General features: G+C 42.2%; 1 protein-coding gene across 1 annotated transcript in view; it reads left to right on the top strand.

The window, feature by feature from the left end:
* Positions 1–20063, top strand: part of PRMT9 (protein arginine methyltransferase 9) — a 353591-nt gene that overhangs the window by 207256 nt on the left and 126272 nt on the right. The window contains exon 6 of the mRNA XM_086962269.1: positions 1741–1847. Coding sequence (XP_086818395.1) covers positions 1741–1847 — 107 coding nt within the window. The remainder of the gene's footprint in view (positions 1–1740; positions 1848–20063) is intronic.

Here is a 20063-nt window from a genome sequence, read left to right as displayed (position 1 = left end):
CCCTCCGCTTTTTCTGGCATACCAAAAATTCTGAGATTTCCCCTCCTATTCCTGTCTTCCAACTCCGCAACTTTCCTCAATAGGTGTTCCGAGCACAGGGAGAGCTTCTGGATGGCACCACAGGTTTTGTTTTCCGAATCCTCCAGTGTTGCTTTTAATGCAATTTGTTTCTTCATCATCTCAGCTCTTACACAGCTGGCGGTGGTTGGCTCCTCCAAGTACTGTAGATGGATCGATATGTACGGTACGACACGCTGTCCCTTTCAAATACAATTTCTCTGCTCTCGCTCTTCTTGTTAATCCTAAATGTTCACCACATGTATATATTCACATTGTAGTTTATATGTCACTGGATAGAGTCTGATTCCAATCTTTGTCAAATTCTAGACTGTTATTCTATTGTGAACCGAACATTTGCATGGACGCTATATTCAGGTGAAACTAAACTCACGCCCTTTTAGGAAGTATATGTCTACCAGGACTACATTCCATTATACCTTTGTCTTTTAGATACAACACAATACCGCCTTGAGCAAAACATCAATGCATCTAGGCTCCATTATTTTATTTTGTCTTCTCTTAGATGTTTCTATGCACCGGGCCATTTCCTTTGACCCTCAAATGATAAACTCTGATTATTCAATGACCGCAGAAACAACCGCAAATTCAGGCCGCATTGCTCCTTGTTTTTTCTTAGGTACCTTCCCACACTGGTTTAATCTTACTAACGTCAAACTTTCGATGGTGCTTGAGGCATTTGGTCATTTTCGGTTTTACAATTCAAACAACATTGAGCCCTCCCCCCCAGCCCCCCCCCCCCCCCTCTTGGTTTACTTGATACCTAGATGTTGTATCCACTTCGTTTTATCCTTTTATTGGTTTGTTCTAAAACATTACCCCTTTATGATCTGCTGATATCTCATGCTCAGTACAATATGATGTTACCCGAATGTAGTTTCAATTTGAAACTGAATTGCACATCCGAACTTTGATTTGATACCACACTTGCGCCTTGTTTAGTAACGTTGTACAAGTGTATGTTGATCCTCTCTCAGGTACATCAAAATAGGCATTATGCTTGATTTTCTGTTACTTTTAAAAATTTTGGATTTCTTATATTTTTTCACCAATACACAACTCTGTCACAGCACACTTCGGGTCTTTGCCTTTATGAATCAGGAGTCACCCTTATATATGCCTTTCCACCAATATAGGGTCTCCACTAGGTTCTAGGTGCTCCTTTTCACACACTAAGTCACCGTTTGAGTTCAGCGATCCTAATGCATGCAATTTTGTCCTTCCTAGCCCTGATGAGTCACTACCCGTACACGGTGTGACGAAACACGTGTCGGCTACTTGCTCTTGTATGTACTGATCCATCCTGAACGATTAAATAACTATCACTCCACACAGATGGACTCTGAAATCATTTATTGAACGCTTACTAAAAACTTTGGGTTCTCACCTGAGAACTAATTTGAGAGTTACGTGTGCACAGGACACTCTTTGCATAAGATGTTATACACATATTGACCAGTATGAGTGCATTTTGTTGAGACAAGATAAAATATTATGTACCCCTATAAGTGGGTTATGTGATGTCATGAATTGAAACAGTTAATTCCAGTTTATTGAAAATGTAATGTTTGCGGTGGCAATGCTCAGGGTGAGGCTGTGAGATTGCTCAGTTGTTTTTGACGTGATCAATCCAGATATAGCACACAATGTGTTGTTCCATAGGTCAAAGGTCAAGATGCTGCTATGGACGGGTTTGGCCAAGTAATACCTGCAGGAGCAGTTATATTTGGGATGGCAGTTCAATGTAAAGAGATACGTCGACATCACAGGTATGTTAGTTTATGTACATTCCCAAATCGCTAATACCAAGAACATTTGGAAAATTTCGAATGGGAGAGGATGTGTTGTAACAATCAGAGCTTCTGACTTTGGAACTGGGGAAGCGGGTTTGAGTCTTGGAGGTCGCTCAGCATGGTGTGATTCTGGGCAAATAACTTAATCTCCCGGTGCCTACAAAAAATTAACGTGTCCTTGTGTAAGGTAAGTGGTGCTCATGTAAGCGCTCCAATACCTTTGAGTCGAGTTCTCGATATATAAAACTGCAAAAATCCAAATGCACAGTTTACAAAAGCCCTGAAGTAGATACTTTGGTAACTATAAATACATATTTGTGTTCTGTTTATCTCTACCTCCCGATTTGTGGTGAATTAATGCAGTAGATGGAATTATACTGTAAGTTAGATAGTAAAATAGCTAGGTTTCGGCCTGCATCTGATTTTCTTTGCATGAGTCAGACCTCCCATCAGTATGGGTGAACATACTCTTTTGTATAATTTCTGTGATATATATCGGTCATGCCTGGGTTAAACCTGCTGTCTTAAGTTGCACTATCTTAGCCACAACGTACTATAGAACTACGGTGTTGCTAAAGACCAGTTGGCACAACTTGAATTGTTATGCTGTGTCACTCTTTATAGTGTGAGGTTTGCCACTTCTTTGACCCTTCGGTACTCTTACGCTCTTTGGAGTAGACTGAAATCTGCCTTTATGGATTTACCCGACAAATGGTTTCTGGGTGTAAGTTGGGGAAATTGAACAGTCCTCCTTGTCTGAGTAAGTATGCCGATGTGTTTGCTGGGTGAAGGTTTTTCCTTTGCTGAAGTTCCGTGTGTCTGTGTGAACGTGTGGGGGTATTTACAATCCTCAAAAGTAATTTGATAAAGCACTGTGTTAAAACGACGAATGATGTGCAGGCATGTCTTGTAGGTAAAGTTAGTAGTTTTATTCTTCTAGTTACATCACAGGTTCTTGGTTGCAGGAAGATGTTCTGGTCCATAAAAGTGCCCCACCAGGAGCAGCCTCCTCGCTGCACAACCCTTCCACACCAACTGATTCTCCCTTCAATACAAACCCACTGAACATTCTATATGACCTCATCATAGGCTGAGCAGCAAGGCAGAGAACTACTGTAGGGAGAGTGCATTGGGTAATTAGTACATTACAACACATCTCCCCCCTTATAATCGAAAACATTCAAAAAGACTGAAGGTGATAAGATACACCTGTCACAAAGGAGGATGCATTAACAACAAAATATTATAATGCATCCTTCCCCCTGATAATGATCATGTACAACAAAATGTACGAAGGTGATAACACTTAGCAAAGGAGGATGCATTAACAACAAAATATTATAACACATCCTTCCCCCTGATAATGATCATAGACAGCAAAGAATGCAGGATAAAGAGATACATTCTTAAAAACAGTGGATGCTATCCACCATAACTCACACTACAAACTGCGGGTGCAATACTACCACACCACACGGAGTACCCATTACACCACAAACTAAGGCACAAGACTGCAGCAGAACAGGGATCTACAACCCTCAACCGCAGGACAGGTCTACCTCAAAGAAGAGAAATAAGACACCACCCATACCAAGACAGGGTAATTATAATACCAAAACACTTTAAAGCGAATATGGGTGTCTATGAATACAAAGTAAATCTAGGGTATAATTTAACCCAAAGCAAATCCAGGGTATCTTTAATCTCAAAGTAAATCCAGATTAACTCTAAACCCGAAACACACTCAAGACACTCTATGGTTATACTTAAATCCAAGGCAAATCCATGACACTCTCGCAACATACTATGGGTATCCTTAAACCCATGGCAATCCAGGGTATCCTTGAACCCGAGACATACTGACCAAACCTGGAATACAGAAAACCTAGCACAAATGGGCACAGTCATCACACTCTCGCAACATACTATGGATATCCTTGAACCCAAAGCACACTCCGAAACAACAGTTTTGGAGCGGTCACTGCCCCACACCCCACACACCACCTCATCTAGATATACAGCAACCATAGAACCAAAATTGAGCATAGCACACATCCAACACCATTTAGAAATATGCATAGTATTGAACATGCAAAATCAACAATATGTCATTTTACCACCAGTGAGCGAGATCTCACTCGAGATGACAGATGGCACATAGCACCAGAATGAGTCCACCTCTGACCTCAGTGTGCTATCATCTTTAACAGGAGCAGTCCTATTTCATGGGTCGGTTTATCATCTAAACCAACAGTCTGCCACTCTTGAACCAAAGACCTTGCGTTGTCCAGTTCAATTACCAGAGATGGCTTTCTCCACCTGTAGTCCAGCATTCTTGCACATCAAATCACGTTAAGTAGTAGCGCTGCCACTGACATCAGCGCTGTGGGATACCTAAGCTTTGTTCATTCTTTATTGCGGCAAGGAAAGTAAAACAGCGTGGTTGGCAGCAGCAAAAAGGATTCATCAAGGAGTAAGGATGATGCGGCCGCCCACCAGAAGATGGCGGCATGCAGCGCACGTTATGGAGTAAGGATCACGGCAAGTCAGTGCATGCGGCGTTCACAAGCAGGCAAGAAATCCATTACGAGAGAATCCCACGAAGGAATCACAGCAGGGCTCGAGGCACAGCAGATAGGATTGCAGGAAGAGACTCGCACGGTAGTATTTCTTTTTTTTTATTGTAGAAACATCAGTTAAACTGCCAATCCCCTAAACTTAAGCAAATTTGTGCTTAAAAAAAGATGCCCCACAGCTCTTCTAGTCACTTACAGCATACTTAGCAGTGCAGTCCAAATGATGAGGGTCAGCCAGTGAGAATAAAATTGTGCACAAGATTAAACAGCTCACATATGAAGTTTCGTGATGTGAGTTCTCAACCACAGTAACTCCAAAGTAAAGCACAGTCCAGCACAGGTGGCACACAGTACCACAACACTCCTCTTGTGTGCTAAATGTCCTACCAGGACACAGCAAGCACATCCACACAACTTGGCTGGGAATCACACGCTGCCAGTACACTGCTCATCCAAGGTTGTAGATAGGATTTAAAATCCATGATTGCTACTGCAAAATCGGTACAGCTTCCTTTTACGGGGGGCATTATCCAAATACAGCAAAACGGTAACACATCATCCAAAACAGGAGGGTGACAGCAGGCTCCACAGAAGTAACTAAACAAACAATAATGGTTCTGTAGGGAGGAAATACCGTTCACCACGGCATTTCAACCTGTAATCTCAAGTGTGTCCCTGATGGGGTACAGACGTAGTAGCACAAATCAATCAATCAGCACTGACCCAAATGGCTGAAAAAGTAAATCTTTAGTATTCAGCTTTCTCAATATTTTTGACTTATATCAAGCATTAGTTGTGCTGTCCATAATACAAGTAGACATATACAGCGCAATACAACCTGATTTGTGAAGGACTAATATAGGTTACAAAACATAAACATAAATACATGAAGGTTGCAATTATTCAAGGTTATCAACTGTGAACACAATAGTCATTAGGCAAAATGATTTCTTTTGTTCCTATCCGACTTTGTACAGTTAGATCTATAACATGGAGCGTCAACGTTTCGACCCTATTGGTGATGCGCTGACTACGTGCATCAGGGGCGGGTCTTCATCAGGACTGGGACAAGGGTTGGACAGCCTATGGATAAGAATAACAGGGGGTCAGGGCTTTCCAAGGGTCAGTGAGGAATCTGGTTACTATATGGTGCACCTTGTACTGTGCTCACCTTGTTAATATTTCTCCCTTTGAGTTTCTTCAGGTGTCTGTCAGCCGACTAGGCACGCTGGATGCGGGAGGGTTTCTTCTCCTTAGAATTGATATACAGTGGACCTTAGTATCTGTCTGGTAGGTGGTACTGTGGAAGTGCTATTATTGTTTACATTGACCACATACCTTGAGAGTTTCTTCAACGGCAACCGGTGGGAAATTTACTGATCAATGGACGCCTCGGCTACTGCCTGTAATGATAAGCTAGGTCTCAGGCTCGACATATTTTAGGATCATAACTGGAGTGTGTGTGATATGAAAAGGCGCTATTATTTACCCGTGCAAAATTTAACATGAGGCAATCAATTTTACTAAAATCATTTATGAGGATTAACTAGGTTTAAAAAGTCCCTTGTGTGTATCAACACATCGTGACTATATCGTCTCCTACTGTAAGTCATAAGGCAAACGTTGGGTAACAGAACCTGGTGGGAGGCAGTCGAGTCACCCCATCCTGAATTCTCCTGGGTGTCTACTTTTAAAAAATGTATGGGTTTGCTAGGTTTCCCTAGGTGCCCGCAGAGCTAGGGTTCAAAAACGACAGGTAGGCACTTTGCCAAAAAAGGCCCATTTTTCACTGCGAAATTGAGGTGCGACCACGTTGCGTTTTGCGCCGTTTACGGACGCAGGCACTAGGCAGACCCACGCAAGTGAGATACCATTTTTCTCAGAAGACTTTGGGGAACGTGGGGTAGGTGGAAATTTGTTGATCCACGCAGATTCCAGAACTTTCCACCACAGAAATGTTAGGAAAATGTTTTTTTTTGTACACTTTTTTAGGTTTTCAAGGAATTCTGGGTAACAGAACCTGGTGAGGGGCAGTCAAGTCACCCCATCATGGATTCCCCATGGTGTCTACTTTTCAAAAATGTATAGGTTTGCTAGGTTTCCCTAGGTGCCGGCAGAGCTAGGGTGCAAAAACTACAGCTAGGCACTTTGCCAAAAAAAGGGTACATTTTTAACTGCGAAATTGAGGTATGACCACGTTGCATTTTGCACCGTTTCCTGTCGCAGGCACAAGGCCGACCCACACAAGTGAGGTACCGTTTTTATGGGGAGACTTAGGGTAATTCAGATTTGTAAATCAACTGTTATTACCTATTGAAGTTTCACGCATTTCTCCCTTCAAAATGAAAGACATTGTGTAAAAAAAAAATCATTTTGAAAAATGACCAATAATTCTCATGCTATTATGAGTATTCCCAATTTTGAAAATGTGGAAATATATACTGTTTCTAAACTCTATAATTTGTACCCAATCCAAAAATACATAGGTGTCTTTCATACCGATTTTTCCATGTATACATTTGCCCAGAATAATTGCTCTATACCCGGTACATAACAAAATACTATTGCAAGTTGCTGCTCATTTTATGGCTCGGGGTTCGTCGGGTTCTTGCCAAAACTACAAGTCCTGTATATCCCCACAACCAGGGAGGTCTAACGGATGTAACAGTATATTGCTTTCACAGAGCTGTCAAAATTACAAGAAGTTACAGGTGAAAACGTTGAGACAAAAGGCTGTTTTTTTCAACGAATTTTCAATTTTTCCAATATTTAACTGTTAGTTTCTATAAAGAAACCTTCATGGATTTAGACAAATGTCCCCTTTCTGAATTCAGAGTTTTGTCTACTTTCTGAAAATGTATAGATATCCAAGATCCATTATTGCTTTCAAACTCATTTCTACCATTAACTGGAAGGAGGTTGAAAGCACTAAAAAAAGCAAAAATAGGCTATGTCCCAGAAAAATGCCAGAACTGTGTGAAAAATGTTGGTTCTCTGACAAAGACTGTCATTCCCTAAAAGCTGGGAAATGCTGCTTTCAGCCCCACAAACCCTTTTTTGATAACATTTGCAGGGAAAAACCCAGAGGCTTTCATTTGCAACCTGTTATTCCCATTTTTCTGAAAAAACAATTTTTTTACTGTATTTCGCTTAATTTCTGGGACCCCTCCAAGGGAATCCACAAACCCTGGGCACCTTTAGAATCCACAGGATGTTGGAAGAAAAGGACGCAAATTTGGCGTGGATACCTTATGTGGTCAAAAAGTTACAGGGGCCTAAGCGCGCACTACCCCAAATCACCAAAAAAAGGCTTTGCACATGAGGGAAAAGGCCTAGCAGCGAAGGGGTTAAAGGACTGGGTGAATGATCCTTTTTCTCACTTGTTCCATCACCAGAACCCCATTCCAATCAATCTTGGATCCTGTCAAATTTCACAGGAGATAAAACAATTTTTAATTTATATCTATGTCTCGGTGGATTCTTTGGCCCGTTTTTAGAAGCTTCAATTGATCTCTTTTTAGCAAAAAAGCGTTAAGCATAAGAAACCTCTATAAAATCTTTAGCCCATGCATCGAAACGTATACTCATTTTTGCATTTACAAATTTTCAAGGACAGGTTTGTATAACAATTTATTCTTATAAGGTTTTTTTTTGTTCACCTATGATGCATAACCAGCAACATGTGCATTTAATTGTTCAGTAATTATTGTATAAGTTTATCACCTTTTTGGTTTAGAACATTTAGATTTTAATTATCCATGAAAATGTATACAAATATGGTGTTTAAACTTAAGCAAGTTCTGTAGGGTTGAAGAGCATCCAGCAGACTGCCAATGTTCACTGAGCTTGGGTGACTTAGTAAGCTTTGTTCAGTCAGCTTATAATAACTATTTGAGTTATTTTTCAAAGAGACTGACTTCTTTATTCGAGCAGGTTATGCACAAGAACAGTGGACAGCAGTGCGTGTCGCACACACTTCTCCCCCCCTTTCATAGGATGCATTCTACTGGTCTCATTACTACATTTTTTCCCAGAATGCATACAAATACCAATAACCGGTCTCCTTTAAATAACGAAATATTGTAATATTTGCATCTCCTAAATAGTACTTTAAACATGAAAGTCCGAATTGAGGAGTAAAACAGCTGACTGACAATCTGTGAACTACATACAAACCTAGTCATCAAATTATTTAGGCTTCATCCTGGTGATAGAATACTGATTATAGGGACAATATCTACAAGATACAGAACTGCGACCGGAAGTGCATACAGTTTTCCCATTTCCAAGTTTTCGCAACTCTCTCCAACATGTGAATCACACTTTGCAAATGTATTCACAGTCCAGATTCTTTCATCTTTTGTATTGAATATCGTACACTTTCACTCCTCTCAGAGTCCTGTAAACTCGGAATGGGGCATAATTCTAGTGGGATCTTTGAGGTCCACCCCATCCTCTTCAGCGTTCTATGCTCAACCCACTTCCTTCCAAGCATCAAAGCAGGTTTTGTAATCTTTGCTTTACCAACTCTGTCCTGCTCCACTCACCATCAGTTCCCTCACAGTACCCCCGTAATGTGTTTGGTTTCCTTGTTTTGAAAAGTTTGATGGGGCTACTTCCTGTGTGGCATTTAAGTTCTGTACATTTGAGGAGCTATAAATAAGGAAGAATAGCCAGTGTACCAACCAGGCGGTGACACAAGTCTGGTCCTGGCCACCAAATCTCAAAACGTAACCTCCCTTTATCTTACCTTTGCCTAACTACCCTTAATGAGCAGGTTCTGCTAAATTTGCTCTAAAGGTCACCATTCTCATGCTCTCACTAATGTATCATCACCCAAGAGACACCCCAACTACTCCTCCCCAACCACAGCTCCTCTAACATCACTTCTAACATGAGCAACGCAATACTCATTCCAGGCATTGACTTTGACCGCTTCAGTGGGTGTTGGTAATATATTGTGAAGTAATGGCCAAACAGCTGAAGGAGGAAGGGAAATATTTTTGGGGAAGTAAGGAACAAGGATTTGTGTGTTGAAATGTTCCTTTTGAGAGGTGACAAAATAGTTCCTTCGAAAAAACTGAGAGGCAGAGTCATGACATTGAGTCACAACGGTCACATGGGTATTGTGAGAACAAAGAAGGGAGTTAAGAGGACTTATTGATGGAGTGGTGTGGATATTGCAGTTGAAAGCGTAGTATAAGAGTTTTTAAATGTGTGATCAGACAAATCACAGAAACTTTAAAGTGACCGTTGTGCTGCAAGCAATGTCCCAAAATGCCATTGGGGAAAGGCAGCTGTTGACATTGCAGGTCGAATACATTTACAGCATTTTGGAAATAAGTATTAAAAAAAACTTTATTTCCCTTTACATTTCCGTTAGACTCGAACAGGCATTTATGTCATCGGCAAGATGCTGAAAAATCATCTAAACTTGTCATATAACAGCATACATTGGTAAACTGGAGCAGTGTAAGCCATGTTATTCACGGGCTGCATTATCCTACGGAATCAAAGACATGTTGATTCATACAATCCACTGTTGCTGGCTATAACCCATCCCTTCAAGCAAACATATCACAACCCCAAAAGCAGTACATTAATTCCCCCATGCGCCTGAAAATGTTCTTACAATTCCCAAAGCATACTAACTAGAGAGGGTATTATTACGCCAAGTACAACATCTCTTCTGAGAGATTGCCATTATTGGGAACACTTGCAGATACAAGTAATGCTTGGTAGGGACCCCAAATGTCTTTAGGGCTGCTACATAATGGCACTAATTCACAGTATGTGTCTGTGTGTTGCAGTAAGACGTATCTCTGTGCCAGTCTTCAAGTGTGGGAAGGGGGCCACTGGCCTATCTTGTTGCTATCCGGCTCTTGGCCAGTAACATACCTAGTGCCACCAGTCGCCGCACCGCCTTTCCCACCTTTCCGACCAAGCCCAATAGGGCCCGCAGCAGACCAAGTGTCAGTGCCTTCCCGGTAATAATCCCATGCTCAGTGAATACTTTGCGCCAAAATGTTTGTATTCCCGGACAGTACCAGGCCAGATGTGCAAGTCATGCCTCGTCTACCCCGCATAGCTGGATTGCATGCTATCAAATAAACCGTAGTGACAGAGGCACTCCAGAGTGTAGTATACTCTTTTTATGTATTTAAAATGTATTAGTCTGTGTCTACTATTCCGTGAGATCTTTTTTGTCATTTCGCAGCAATATTTCCATTGCTGGTCGCTTACAGAGAGATCAATATCCCTCTGCCACTCCAGCCTGGCCTGCTAGATCACCGATCTCTGGGCGTCCTGTGCACACGCATATAATAGGGACACTAAGCGAGACAATGTCGTGGTCTGCAACATAGATGTTAGAGCAGGCTTCTCTGGGGGTGCTAGAATGTCACCGTCCAATAAGTCCCAGAGTTCACAGCGTGCTCTGTGATATTGAAATTGCATTAATGCAGTAGGCTTGTTAAGTCTCTCACTGACAACCGCCCAAATGAGCATGACACCATCACTGACACAATCCCCCATTGATTGTATGTTCAGTGTGCCCAAATCGCAGATCATACCCTGTTCCTGCCCAAGTGGGAGCCACATGCACCATGGGAGTGGTGTCAGAGGGGAGTATCACTGTGACCCTGCTTGCCTGTTCCAGGAGTTTCCTCCATGCACAAACCATGGTATTTAGAGAGCAAACACATTACGTCGGGTTGGTTTATGGAACAACACTTACAGTAAGGTCAGCAGTGCACCAACGTCTTTATCTGATAGCCTAAGGTGTGGGAGGTTTGGGTGGCAGTGGATCCAGTAACGGTCAAATGCACTCTGGGCCGCCCAATAGTAATTTTCTAATTCCGGGTCTTCCAGGCCACCTCTGTCGAGGGGCAGCGTTAGGTTTCCTGGGCAACACCACCATTTTCATGACAGCAATGCTCCTCAACAGTCATAATGGCAGCTTGATTCACCGGTCAATGCTGCCAAAGCTCCCTGTGTGATCAATGTTTTAGAGTCCTGGACCACCGCCACACTAGAAATCCTGGTATTTAGACTGGAAACCCCTGATGCCGAAACATGGGGAGGAGCTCTGGTTTATAGACCCCCCCCCCCCCGGTTCGAAAACCCCCTTTGTTAACCAGCTGCTAGATATGATTGCATCTCATGTACTTGCAGTGGACAATTTTCTATTACTTGGGGACTCAACTTTCATGTAGATTTGTTGTCTGATCCTGATACTTGCCATCTAACCCAAGCAATGGACACACTTGGGCTAACTCAGAGGATAGAGGGTCCTACTCATCTAGCAGGTCATACACTAGATCTAATATTTACAAACTCAACCAATGAAACCACCGAACCTCCAGTACCTTTACTATGGACCGATCATTATTTAGTGAAGTTTGGCATGTCCATGAACCTCAATAGGAAACGAGATCCTAAGAGTGACATTTTAATTCGGCCATGGCGTAAACTTTCCCCTGAAGTGTTTAACCGGTACTTTAAGCCCCCACTGATCTCGTCTTCGGTTAATGTGGAACAAGCTACCGACATGTTGGACTCTACCATTGTGGCTGCACTGAACAAAGCTGTCCCACTGTCCAAGGTTAGAGTCTAAAATAAAGCCTCCCCTTGGTTCACGGACGCATTGAAAATTGATAAGAAATTAAGTAGAGCACCCGAACGTAAGTGGAGAATCAATAAAACTGAGGAAAATCGGAAGTTATACAAGAATTTTCATTGCAACTATATAAAAAATATCAAATTAGCTAAAAAAAAACTTATCTCACCCATAGAATAAATAATGCCGCCGAATCAAGCAAGGAACTCTATAAAATACTAAAAGAATTTTCTGCCCCCTATGTGGAACAGTCTTCCTTTCTCCCCTCTCAAAAGTGGGGAGACTCTATCGCATTCTTGTTTGATAATAAAATTAAAACTATCTACTCCTCCTTTCCTCCTGATGACCTTGTCTTCCACGACTCTAGTATCGATCAACCTGGGTTGGCCCGACCTTTGTAACGAGTAATGTCCCGGTGCTCATGGAATTCGATCCTATTACCACCACGGAAGTACTGGAGGGTTTGACTAAGATCAAATCCAGCTCTCTTGCCGACCCTTTCTTCACCCTCGCCTGTACCATGCTTATGCCTTTAATCACCAACGCTTTGACCCCAATTCTGAACATGTCTGTAGATCAAGCCAGGGTTCCTGTGAAATGGAAACATGCTTACATTAAACCCATTCTGAAAAAACCTTCAGCGGACCCCAATCTGTCATCCAATTATCGCCCAATTTCCCTCTTGCCTTTTTTTCGCAAGGTGTTAGACCACCTCATTAATAAACGGCTTACTGTCCATCTAGGAAAGCATGGTCTTCTTGACTCTTCTCAATCCGGCTTCCGAGCTTCTCACAGCACGGAGACGGCGGTTATTGAGGTCATTGACAACATTAGGCTCACCTTAGAGAAGAAGGACTCAGCGATCTTGGTTCTTTTGGATCTGTCGGCCGCCTTTGACACCATCTCCCGCAGCATTTTGAAACATCGGCTGTGGGAGGTGGGTGTCAGATGTAAAGCCCTTGCCTGGTTTGAAAGCTATCTGGCTGACAGATCCACTACTGTCGTTGCTGATGCATTGACGTCTTGTAGTTACCCGGTAACTGTAGGGGTCCCACAGGGATCGATACTTAGTCCCATGTTGTTCAACCTTTACCTTAACCCTCTGGTGGGGATCATCAGAGCGCACGGTTTTCAGACCGTGTCTTACGCTGATGATACCCAACTGTTGGTTACCTTTGACTCTGAACTTGGCAGCGCCCAAGTTCGCTTTAAGAAATGCATGGTCCAAATTAACAAATGGATGAGTGCCAATAAGCTACAACTCAACAGTAGTAAATCAGAAATCATCTTGTTTGGAAAGGCCGCGGACTTCCGGTCGTCTGACTGGTGGCTCTCTGAACTAGGCACTTGTCTGCTCCTGAAACCAGCGGTACGTAACCTGGGGATCACCATTGACAACTCTTTGTCTTTGAAATCCCATGTTAATCAGGTGCTAGGGGTTTGTTATGGGATCCTACGCTCTCTTCGTAAAATCTTTAAATGGCTACCCATTGAAGCAAGGAAACCATTGGTGCAAGGGCTTGTTATTAGCCGTTTAGACTATGGTAATGCCTTGCTTGTTGCCCTGAATGTGGACCTGCTGACCAAGTTCCAGATCCTTCAGAACACGGCAGCGAGGCTGGTCCTTGACCTCCCTCGGAGAGCTCCATCTGCCCCGAATCTCCGGACTCTCCACTGGCTTCCTATTTAACAAAGATGTCATTTTAAAATTTTAAGTCTTGTTCAGAAGTCCATGTACGGGGCTGGTCCCCATTACCTGAAAAATAAACTGACATGGTATGTACCTGTTAGAACTTTAAGGTCATGTTCTAAGCTATATCTTGTTCAGCCCCGCATTCAGACCTTACGCAATGGACGCCGCGCCTTTTCTTACCTGGCCCCCATGCTATGGAACAAACTTCCTGTACACATCTCCTCCACTTCGGATCACAAATGTTTCCGTAAGAAGCTAAAAACCTGGTTATTTCCTTAGGGGCTCATAAATGTGTACTGCTGGTCCGATCTACCATTCTTTATTTGCTGCGAGCGCCAGGAGACCTCACGGTGATATGTGCGCTATATAAGAACGTATGACATTGACATTGACATTCTGTCAATTTTGGACAACTCCACCATAATTATCCGTCATCACTATTGTTGGTCTGTGTGTATCTGCACCCCTAGGTAGCACACTAAATCTGTGACCCATTGCAGTGGGTATGGTGATAGCACCTGAGTTGTTGCGGGGGTAAGCGGGAATATAATGGATTTGTCCCAGTTGATGCGTAACCCTGAAAGCATGCCAAATTGTACTTCTTCCTGCAGCACTGGAGTCAAATTGGGATTCAGATCCCGTATGAATAATAGTGTCTCATCAGCATAAGTCGAAATTATTAATTTGTGGTTTGGAAATTGTAGGCCCAATGAGTGTGATATTCTCTCAGTGCACACGCTATATTAACTATTTGAGTTAGTTAAAAGACTGCATACTTAAAGAAATCTCATGCAGATAAGAGACACTAGTGGGCATAGTACTAATTGTAGCAAAGACCACCAGTGACCTTTTTAGGTTTGATGTGGGTGTAGGGCCTGGTCATGTTCAGTCGTAAATTCTTAGAAATTAATAGGCATAGTATTGGTTTTATCGTCTGAATTTTTGAGAAGCATATTACAATGTGTATTGTCTGAGCGTGTGAGTAGGCAAGTGACTGCCAGAAAAGATGTTGGCTATGTGACTAGTTGTGAATGCTTTCTTCATTGTCGGTATAAAAATTTGTTCACATGGTTATATCTACTTCATTATTTCTAACGATTAGTGTATCCTACCATAAACGGAAGATTGTATGCACACAAATTTCTGTTTGCCAGATGATTAATGTATAGAGAGCAAAAGACCTGAAGGGTGTAGGAGAATGACTCCAATAAGCTGCCACTTCGGCGTTGAACCTACTGCAGGTGGGATTGATGGCACTTCTGTGTGATGGTAGTAGCCATCTTCTGGGCGTGGATACAGCAGAAGCACATAGAACAGGCAGCACCACTACTTCAGTATAGACAGAGCATAGAGTCTCGGCAATAGTGAAAAAGGGAAGATGATCTAATATTTGAGAATACATACTTTTTCTAATCATAGTCTAGTCGCCCATAAAAAACTTTTTGATGCCATTCTGGTAAAGCAGTAGAGTTTTTAAAGTGAAGCTTAAGTAGAGGAAGATTTAGATATTCTGTGATCCAGAACACCCCAAACGTATCTGTGCCCTTGGCAGAAGGAAGAGCTAGCAACATTAGATGAAACAATCTCAAAGAACTTCATAAGGATGCCCTACGTTGTTCTCAATTTCTTCTAAATGGAGATAGAAAGTAAAAAGAGAGGAGGATCTGCCTGTGTAAGCCTGGAGGCGCCAGACAACACACAAAGCAGCCATGACTCAAGCAACGGCGACTAGAATAGTGCACTAGGGAGACTGGGATTTTTTGTAATGTGGTAGGTGGGATGTGGTTCAGCGCAAACAGTTCTGGTAGTGTTGTTGAAAGGGTTGCTGAGAGCGCCAGGAGACCTCACGGTGATAAATGCGCTATACAAGAACGTATGACATTGACATTCTGTCAATTTTGGACAACTCCACCATAATTAACCGTCATCACTATTGTTGGTCTGTGTGTATCTGCACCCCTAGGTAGCACACTAAATCTGTGACCCATTGCAGTGGGTATGGTGATAGCACCTGAGTTGTTGCGGGGGTAAGCGGGAATATAATGGATTTGTCCCAGTTGATGCGTAACCCTGAAAGCATGCCGAATTGTACTTCTTCCTGCAGCACTGGAGTCAAATTGGGATTCAGATCCTGTATGAATTATAGTGTCTCATCAGCATAAGTCGAAATTATTAATTTGTGGTTTGGAAATTGTAGATGTGCATGCACAGGTAGAAGGATAGGAGCATGAATGTGTGTCCGATTGGTGACAGTACAACGCAGATTTTTACGTCGCATTCCGTTACAACAGAATTTTTACAACGCAGGATCCATTACAACGGATGCCATTACAACGCATGGCATTACATAGCAGATGGTATTACAACGCATGGCATTACATCATAAGTATAGGTAAGTATACCTTTTTTTAAAAATGTTATTAAGTTAATTTAATTAATTTAAATAAAATACATTTTAAAATAGCCATTAATTTAATGTAATAAAATAATATCTATTTAATAAATGTAATTTCAATAAAAAAATGGGAATAATTTAATTTAATTAAAATAATAAAATTAACTTAATGTACATATTTTTATAATTGATATTAAATTAAATTAATTGAAATAATTTATTTAATTTAATTAATTTAATTTAAAAATGTAATTAATGAAATAAAATTTATTTAATTTATTAAATATATTTTAATTAATTTAAAAATGGTAAATATAATTTAATTAACCCAAAACACAAACCCCTGTACCCCAAAACCCAAACCCTGCCCTAAAACCTAAAAACACCCCTGTACCCCAAAACCCAAAACCCTGCCCTAAAACCTAAAAACACCCCTGTACCCCAAAACCCAAACCTTGCCCTAAAACCTAAAAACACCCCTGTACCCCAAAACCCCAAACCCTGCCCTAAAACCTAAAAACACCCCTGTACCCCAAAACCCAAACCCTGCCCAAAAACCTAAAAACACCCCTGTACCCCAAAACCCAAACCCTGCCCTAAAACCTAAAAACACCCCTGTACCCCAAAACCCAAAACCCTGCCCTAAAACCTAAACACCCCTGTACCCCAAAACCCAAAACCCTGCCCTAAAACCTAAAACCACCCCTGTACCCCAAAACGCAAACCCTGCCCTAAAACCTAAAAATACCCAAACACCCCAAAACATATACCTCAGTACCCCAAAACATATACTCCTATACTCATACTTATTTAAAAAATTACTTAAATTAATATATTTAATTTATAATATTTAAAAACATAAATAAATATTTTTATTTATTTTTATTTATAATTAATAATAATTAAATCAATTAAATAATATTAAATAAAATAAAATAAAATTATATACTTACCAATACTTACGATGTAATGGTATGCGTTGTAATACCATCTGCTATGTAATGCCATGCGTTGTAATGGCATCCGATGTAATGGATCCTGCGTTGTAATAGCTGCGTTGTAACAGCATTACGACGTAAAAGTTGCGTTGTAAGTGATACACACCATGTGTGTCAGCATGCAAAACCTCTGATTGATCTGCTGGAGTTTCTCATGACAGAAGCGGCAGGTCTATCTTGGTTCTGACCTGACCGCATTATTTAGCAGCCCCTGAGGGATGTGGCACGAAACGGTGCTGAAACATGAGTTCATCACAGTGGAAGTTGGACAGGTGCTAGCTCATCATAGGCAGGGGCGACTGAACGTGATACTCAGTATAAGGAAAGGCAATTGTGTCAACCCAAAACGTTGTTGAAGGTGCTCAGTTTGGTATTTTAAATAATTTGTTAACAATAGTCAAAGGGGCTAATGACCGTGCTTCAATTGCCTGAAAAGGATACTGTAGATATTGTTGAAAGGTCAATCATTGAGATTAATTGGACCTGAAAGGAGAGGGGTTAGAAATTGGGTTTTAGTTGACCGGGGCCTGTACCCTAGTCAAGCAGTAACCAATATCCTGCTCAGGGTTATGCACTACTAATCCCCAATTAACCTGTGCTCATCCTCTGGTAGCTTGGTGCAGAGCAGTCAGGCTTAACTTGAAGGCAATGTGTAAAGTATTTGTTCAACTTTTCAAACAGTGCAAACACTACACAAAAAGATCTCAAACCAGTTTATACAAATAGAGATTATTTTAATCAAAAGAACAAGATTAAAACAACAAAAATCCAATCAGTTGAACTTGAGATGTGAGTTAAAAAAAAAGGTAAAATATTGCTTAGAAGCAATAAGCGCTTCCTTGGGACATCTGGTCGTGCTGGACCGGGACATAGTCAAAAGTTCAGGCTTACTGTGCTGGAGCACAGACCGGACACAGGGACCCCCCCTCAGGCCTGCTGAATAAAAGTACCTTGGCTGCATCAATGGTGAAGATGCGTGGTGCAGATGAGGCAATTCTCCAGTCGATGCACCGGTGGCGATGCGCTGGTCCTGATCCTATCCATAGCGGTGATGCGTTGGCTCCAATGAGCAGGGGGCTGTGATGCAGTGGTTCACCGGTGTCGTTGAGGCTGCTGTTAAAGGAGATGTGAGGACCCTGGGTTGGGGAGAGCATTGCGCAGTGGTGGTTCTAAAGGCGATGTGTCGGTACGATCCATGCAGCAGTGGCAATGCACCAGTTTTGATCCATGCAACAGGCATGAAGCGCCTGTTCTGAGACTCACAACAGTGGTGATGCGTCAGTTCTGCTGAAGCAAGCGCCTTAGGCCCACTTCCAGGGGTCAAGGACTGGGATGGCACCACTTGGCAGGGCAGACTCACAAATGTCAGAGTGCAGATACAGAAGCAGGTTAGTTGAAAGTCTTTTATGTCCCTGAGACCTCAGATCAGGAAGCCAGCCAACTACCCCTTGAGTCACTCTGGGTTCTGGTTTCAAGTGGTGTAGGCCTAGCCCTTTTCACCCAGGCAAGAGGGCAGCAGGTCTACAAAGCAGGAGTCCGGCAGAGTACCAATCCAGCACAGTGGCAGTCCTTTCAGCATCACAGCAGTCCTCCTTCCTGGCAGGGTATCCGCAGGTATAAAAGTGTACTGACGTGGTGGCATTTAATGTCAAAGTCTTATACCCAATGGTACATTTGAAGTTGGGAAACTTCAAAAAGATGCCTTTGACGTTCACATATGTACTGCCCTTCCCACCCTAGCTCGCTACAGGGGGTTTGCAGCTCTTTGTGTGGGGACAGGACACATCCAATTGAGGTGTAAATGTGGCTGGGTCCAGCTCCTCTCACATCCTGTGAGGATGGCCCATCAAGTCACACCTAAGCTCACATCGTATGTGGATATCGAAGCCCAACTGTCACCCACCCCAGACATGTAGTCAGAGAACAGCAGCAGGCCCCAAATGGCTAAAGCAAGAACATGCCAACTTTCTAAAAGTGGCACTTTCAGAATTGCAATTTAAAATGACATCACCGTAAGTTAGGATTTTAAATTGTGATTCCAGAGACACCAAACTTGAAGGGGTCATCTTTTCCCGTCTGGAAATGACTCTTATAAAATGTAATAAGGCAACTCTAATGTTATCCTATGGGAGAGACAGGCCTTGCAGTAGTGAAAAGTGAGCTTATGAGTTTTTCACTACCAGGACATGTAAAACTTAAAAATACATGTCCCGCTTTTTAAACAGATTGCACCCTGTCCTCTGGGCTTTTCAGGGCCTACCCTAGTGGTGACTTGCTTCTATTAAAAAGGAAGGGTTTGGGCCTGGCATGAGTTTCATGTGCCAGGTCGAATTAGCAGTTGAAAACTGCACTCATAGGCTATGCAAAGGCAGGCCTGAGACATTATACAGGGCTACTAAGGTGTGTGCTGCAATCAGTCCTGCCGGCCCACTAGTAGCATTTAATTTATAGGCCCTGGGCACATGTAGTGCACTGTACTAGTTACTTACAAACAAATTAAATATGGTAATTGTGAATAAGCCAATGTTACCTTATTTTAGGGAAAGAGCACAAGCACTTTAGCACTGGTCAGCAGTGGTAAGTGTGCAAAATCCTAAGGCCAGCAAAAATGAAATCAGCAAAAACAAGAGCTCCTAATGCAAAAAGTTAGGGGAAACCACACCAAGGATGCTGGGTCTAGCATGAGTTGTGTGGACGCGCTAAGGATTGAGATGGCCTGACAAAAGGCAGGAGAGTCCTGTTAGCCTCATTGAAGGCTCTGCACAAAAATTGGACACATTGAAAAGTCTGTGACTGCACTAAGATTTAGAATGAAGGGCTTTTAACACCTTTTCACAAGGGCGGAAAGTATCCGAAAAAACTCAACTAGCTTCTGTATATGTCTTTTGGAAAGCATTTGGGGGTATATCTGC

The sequence above is a fragment of the Lissotriton vulgaris genome, chromosome 3_1 (genome assembly GCF_964263255.1).
Source record: "Lissotriton vulgaris chromosome 3_1, aLisVul1.2, whole genome shotgun sequence".
In the NCBI taxonomy this organism is placed as follows: Eukaryota; Metazoa; Chordata; class Amphibia; order Caudata; family Salamandridae; genus Lissotriton; species Lissotriton vulgaris.
This window is presented reverse-complemented; position numbering and strand designations above follow the sequence as displayed.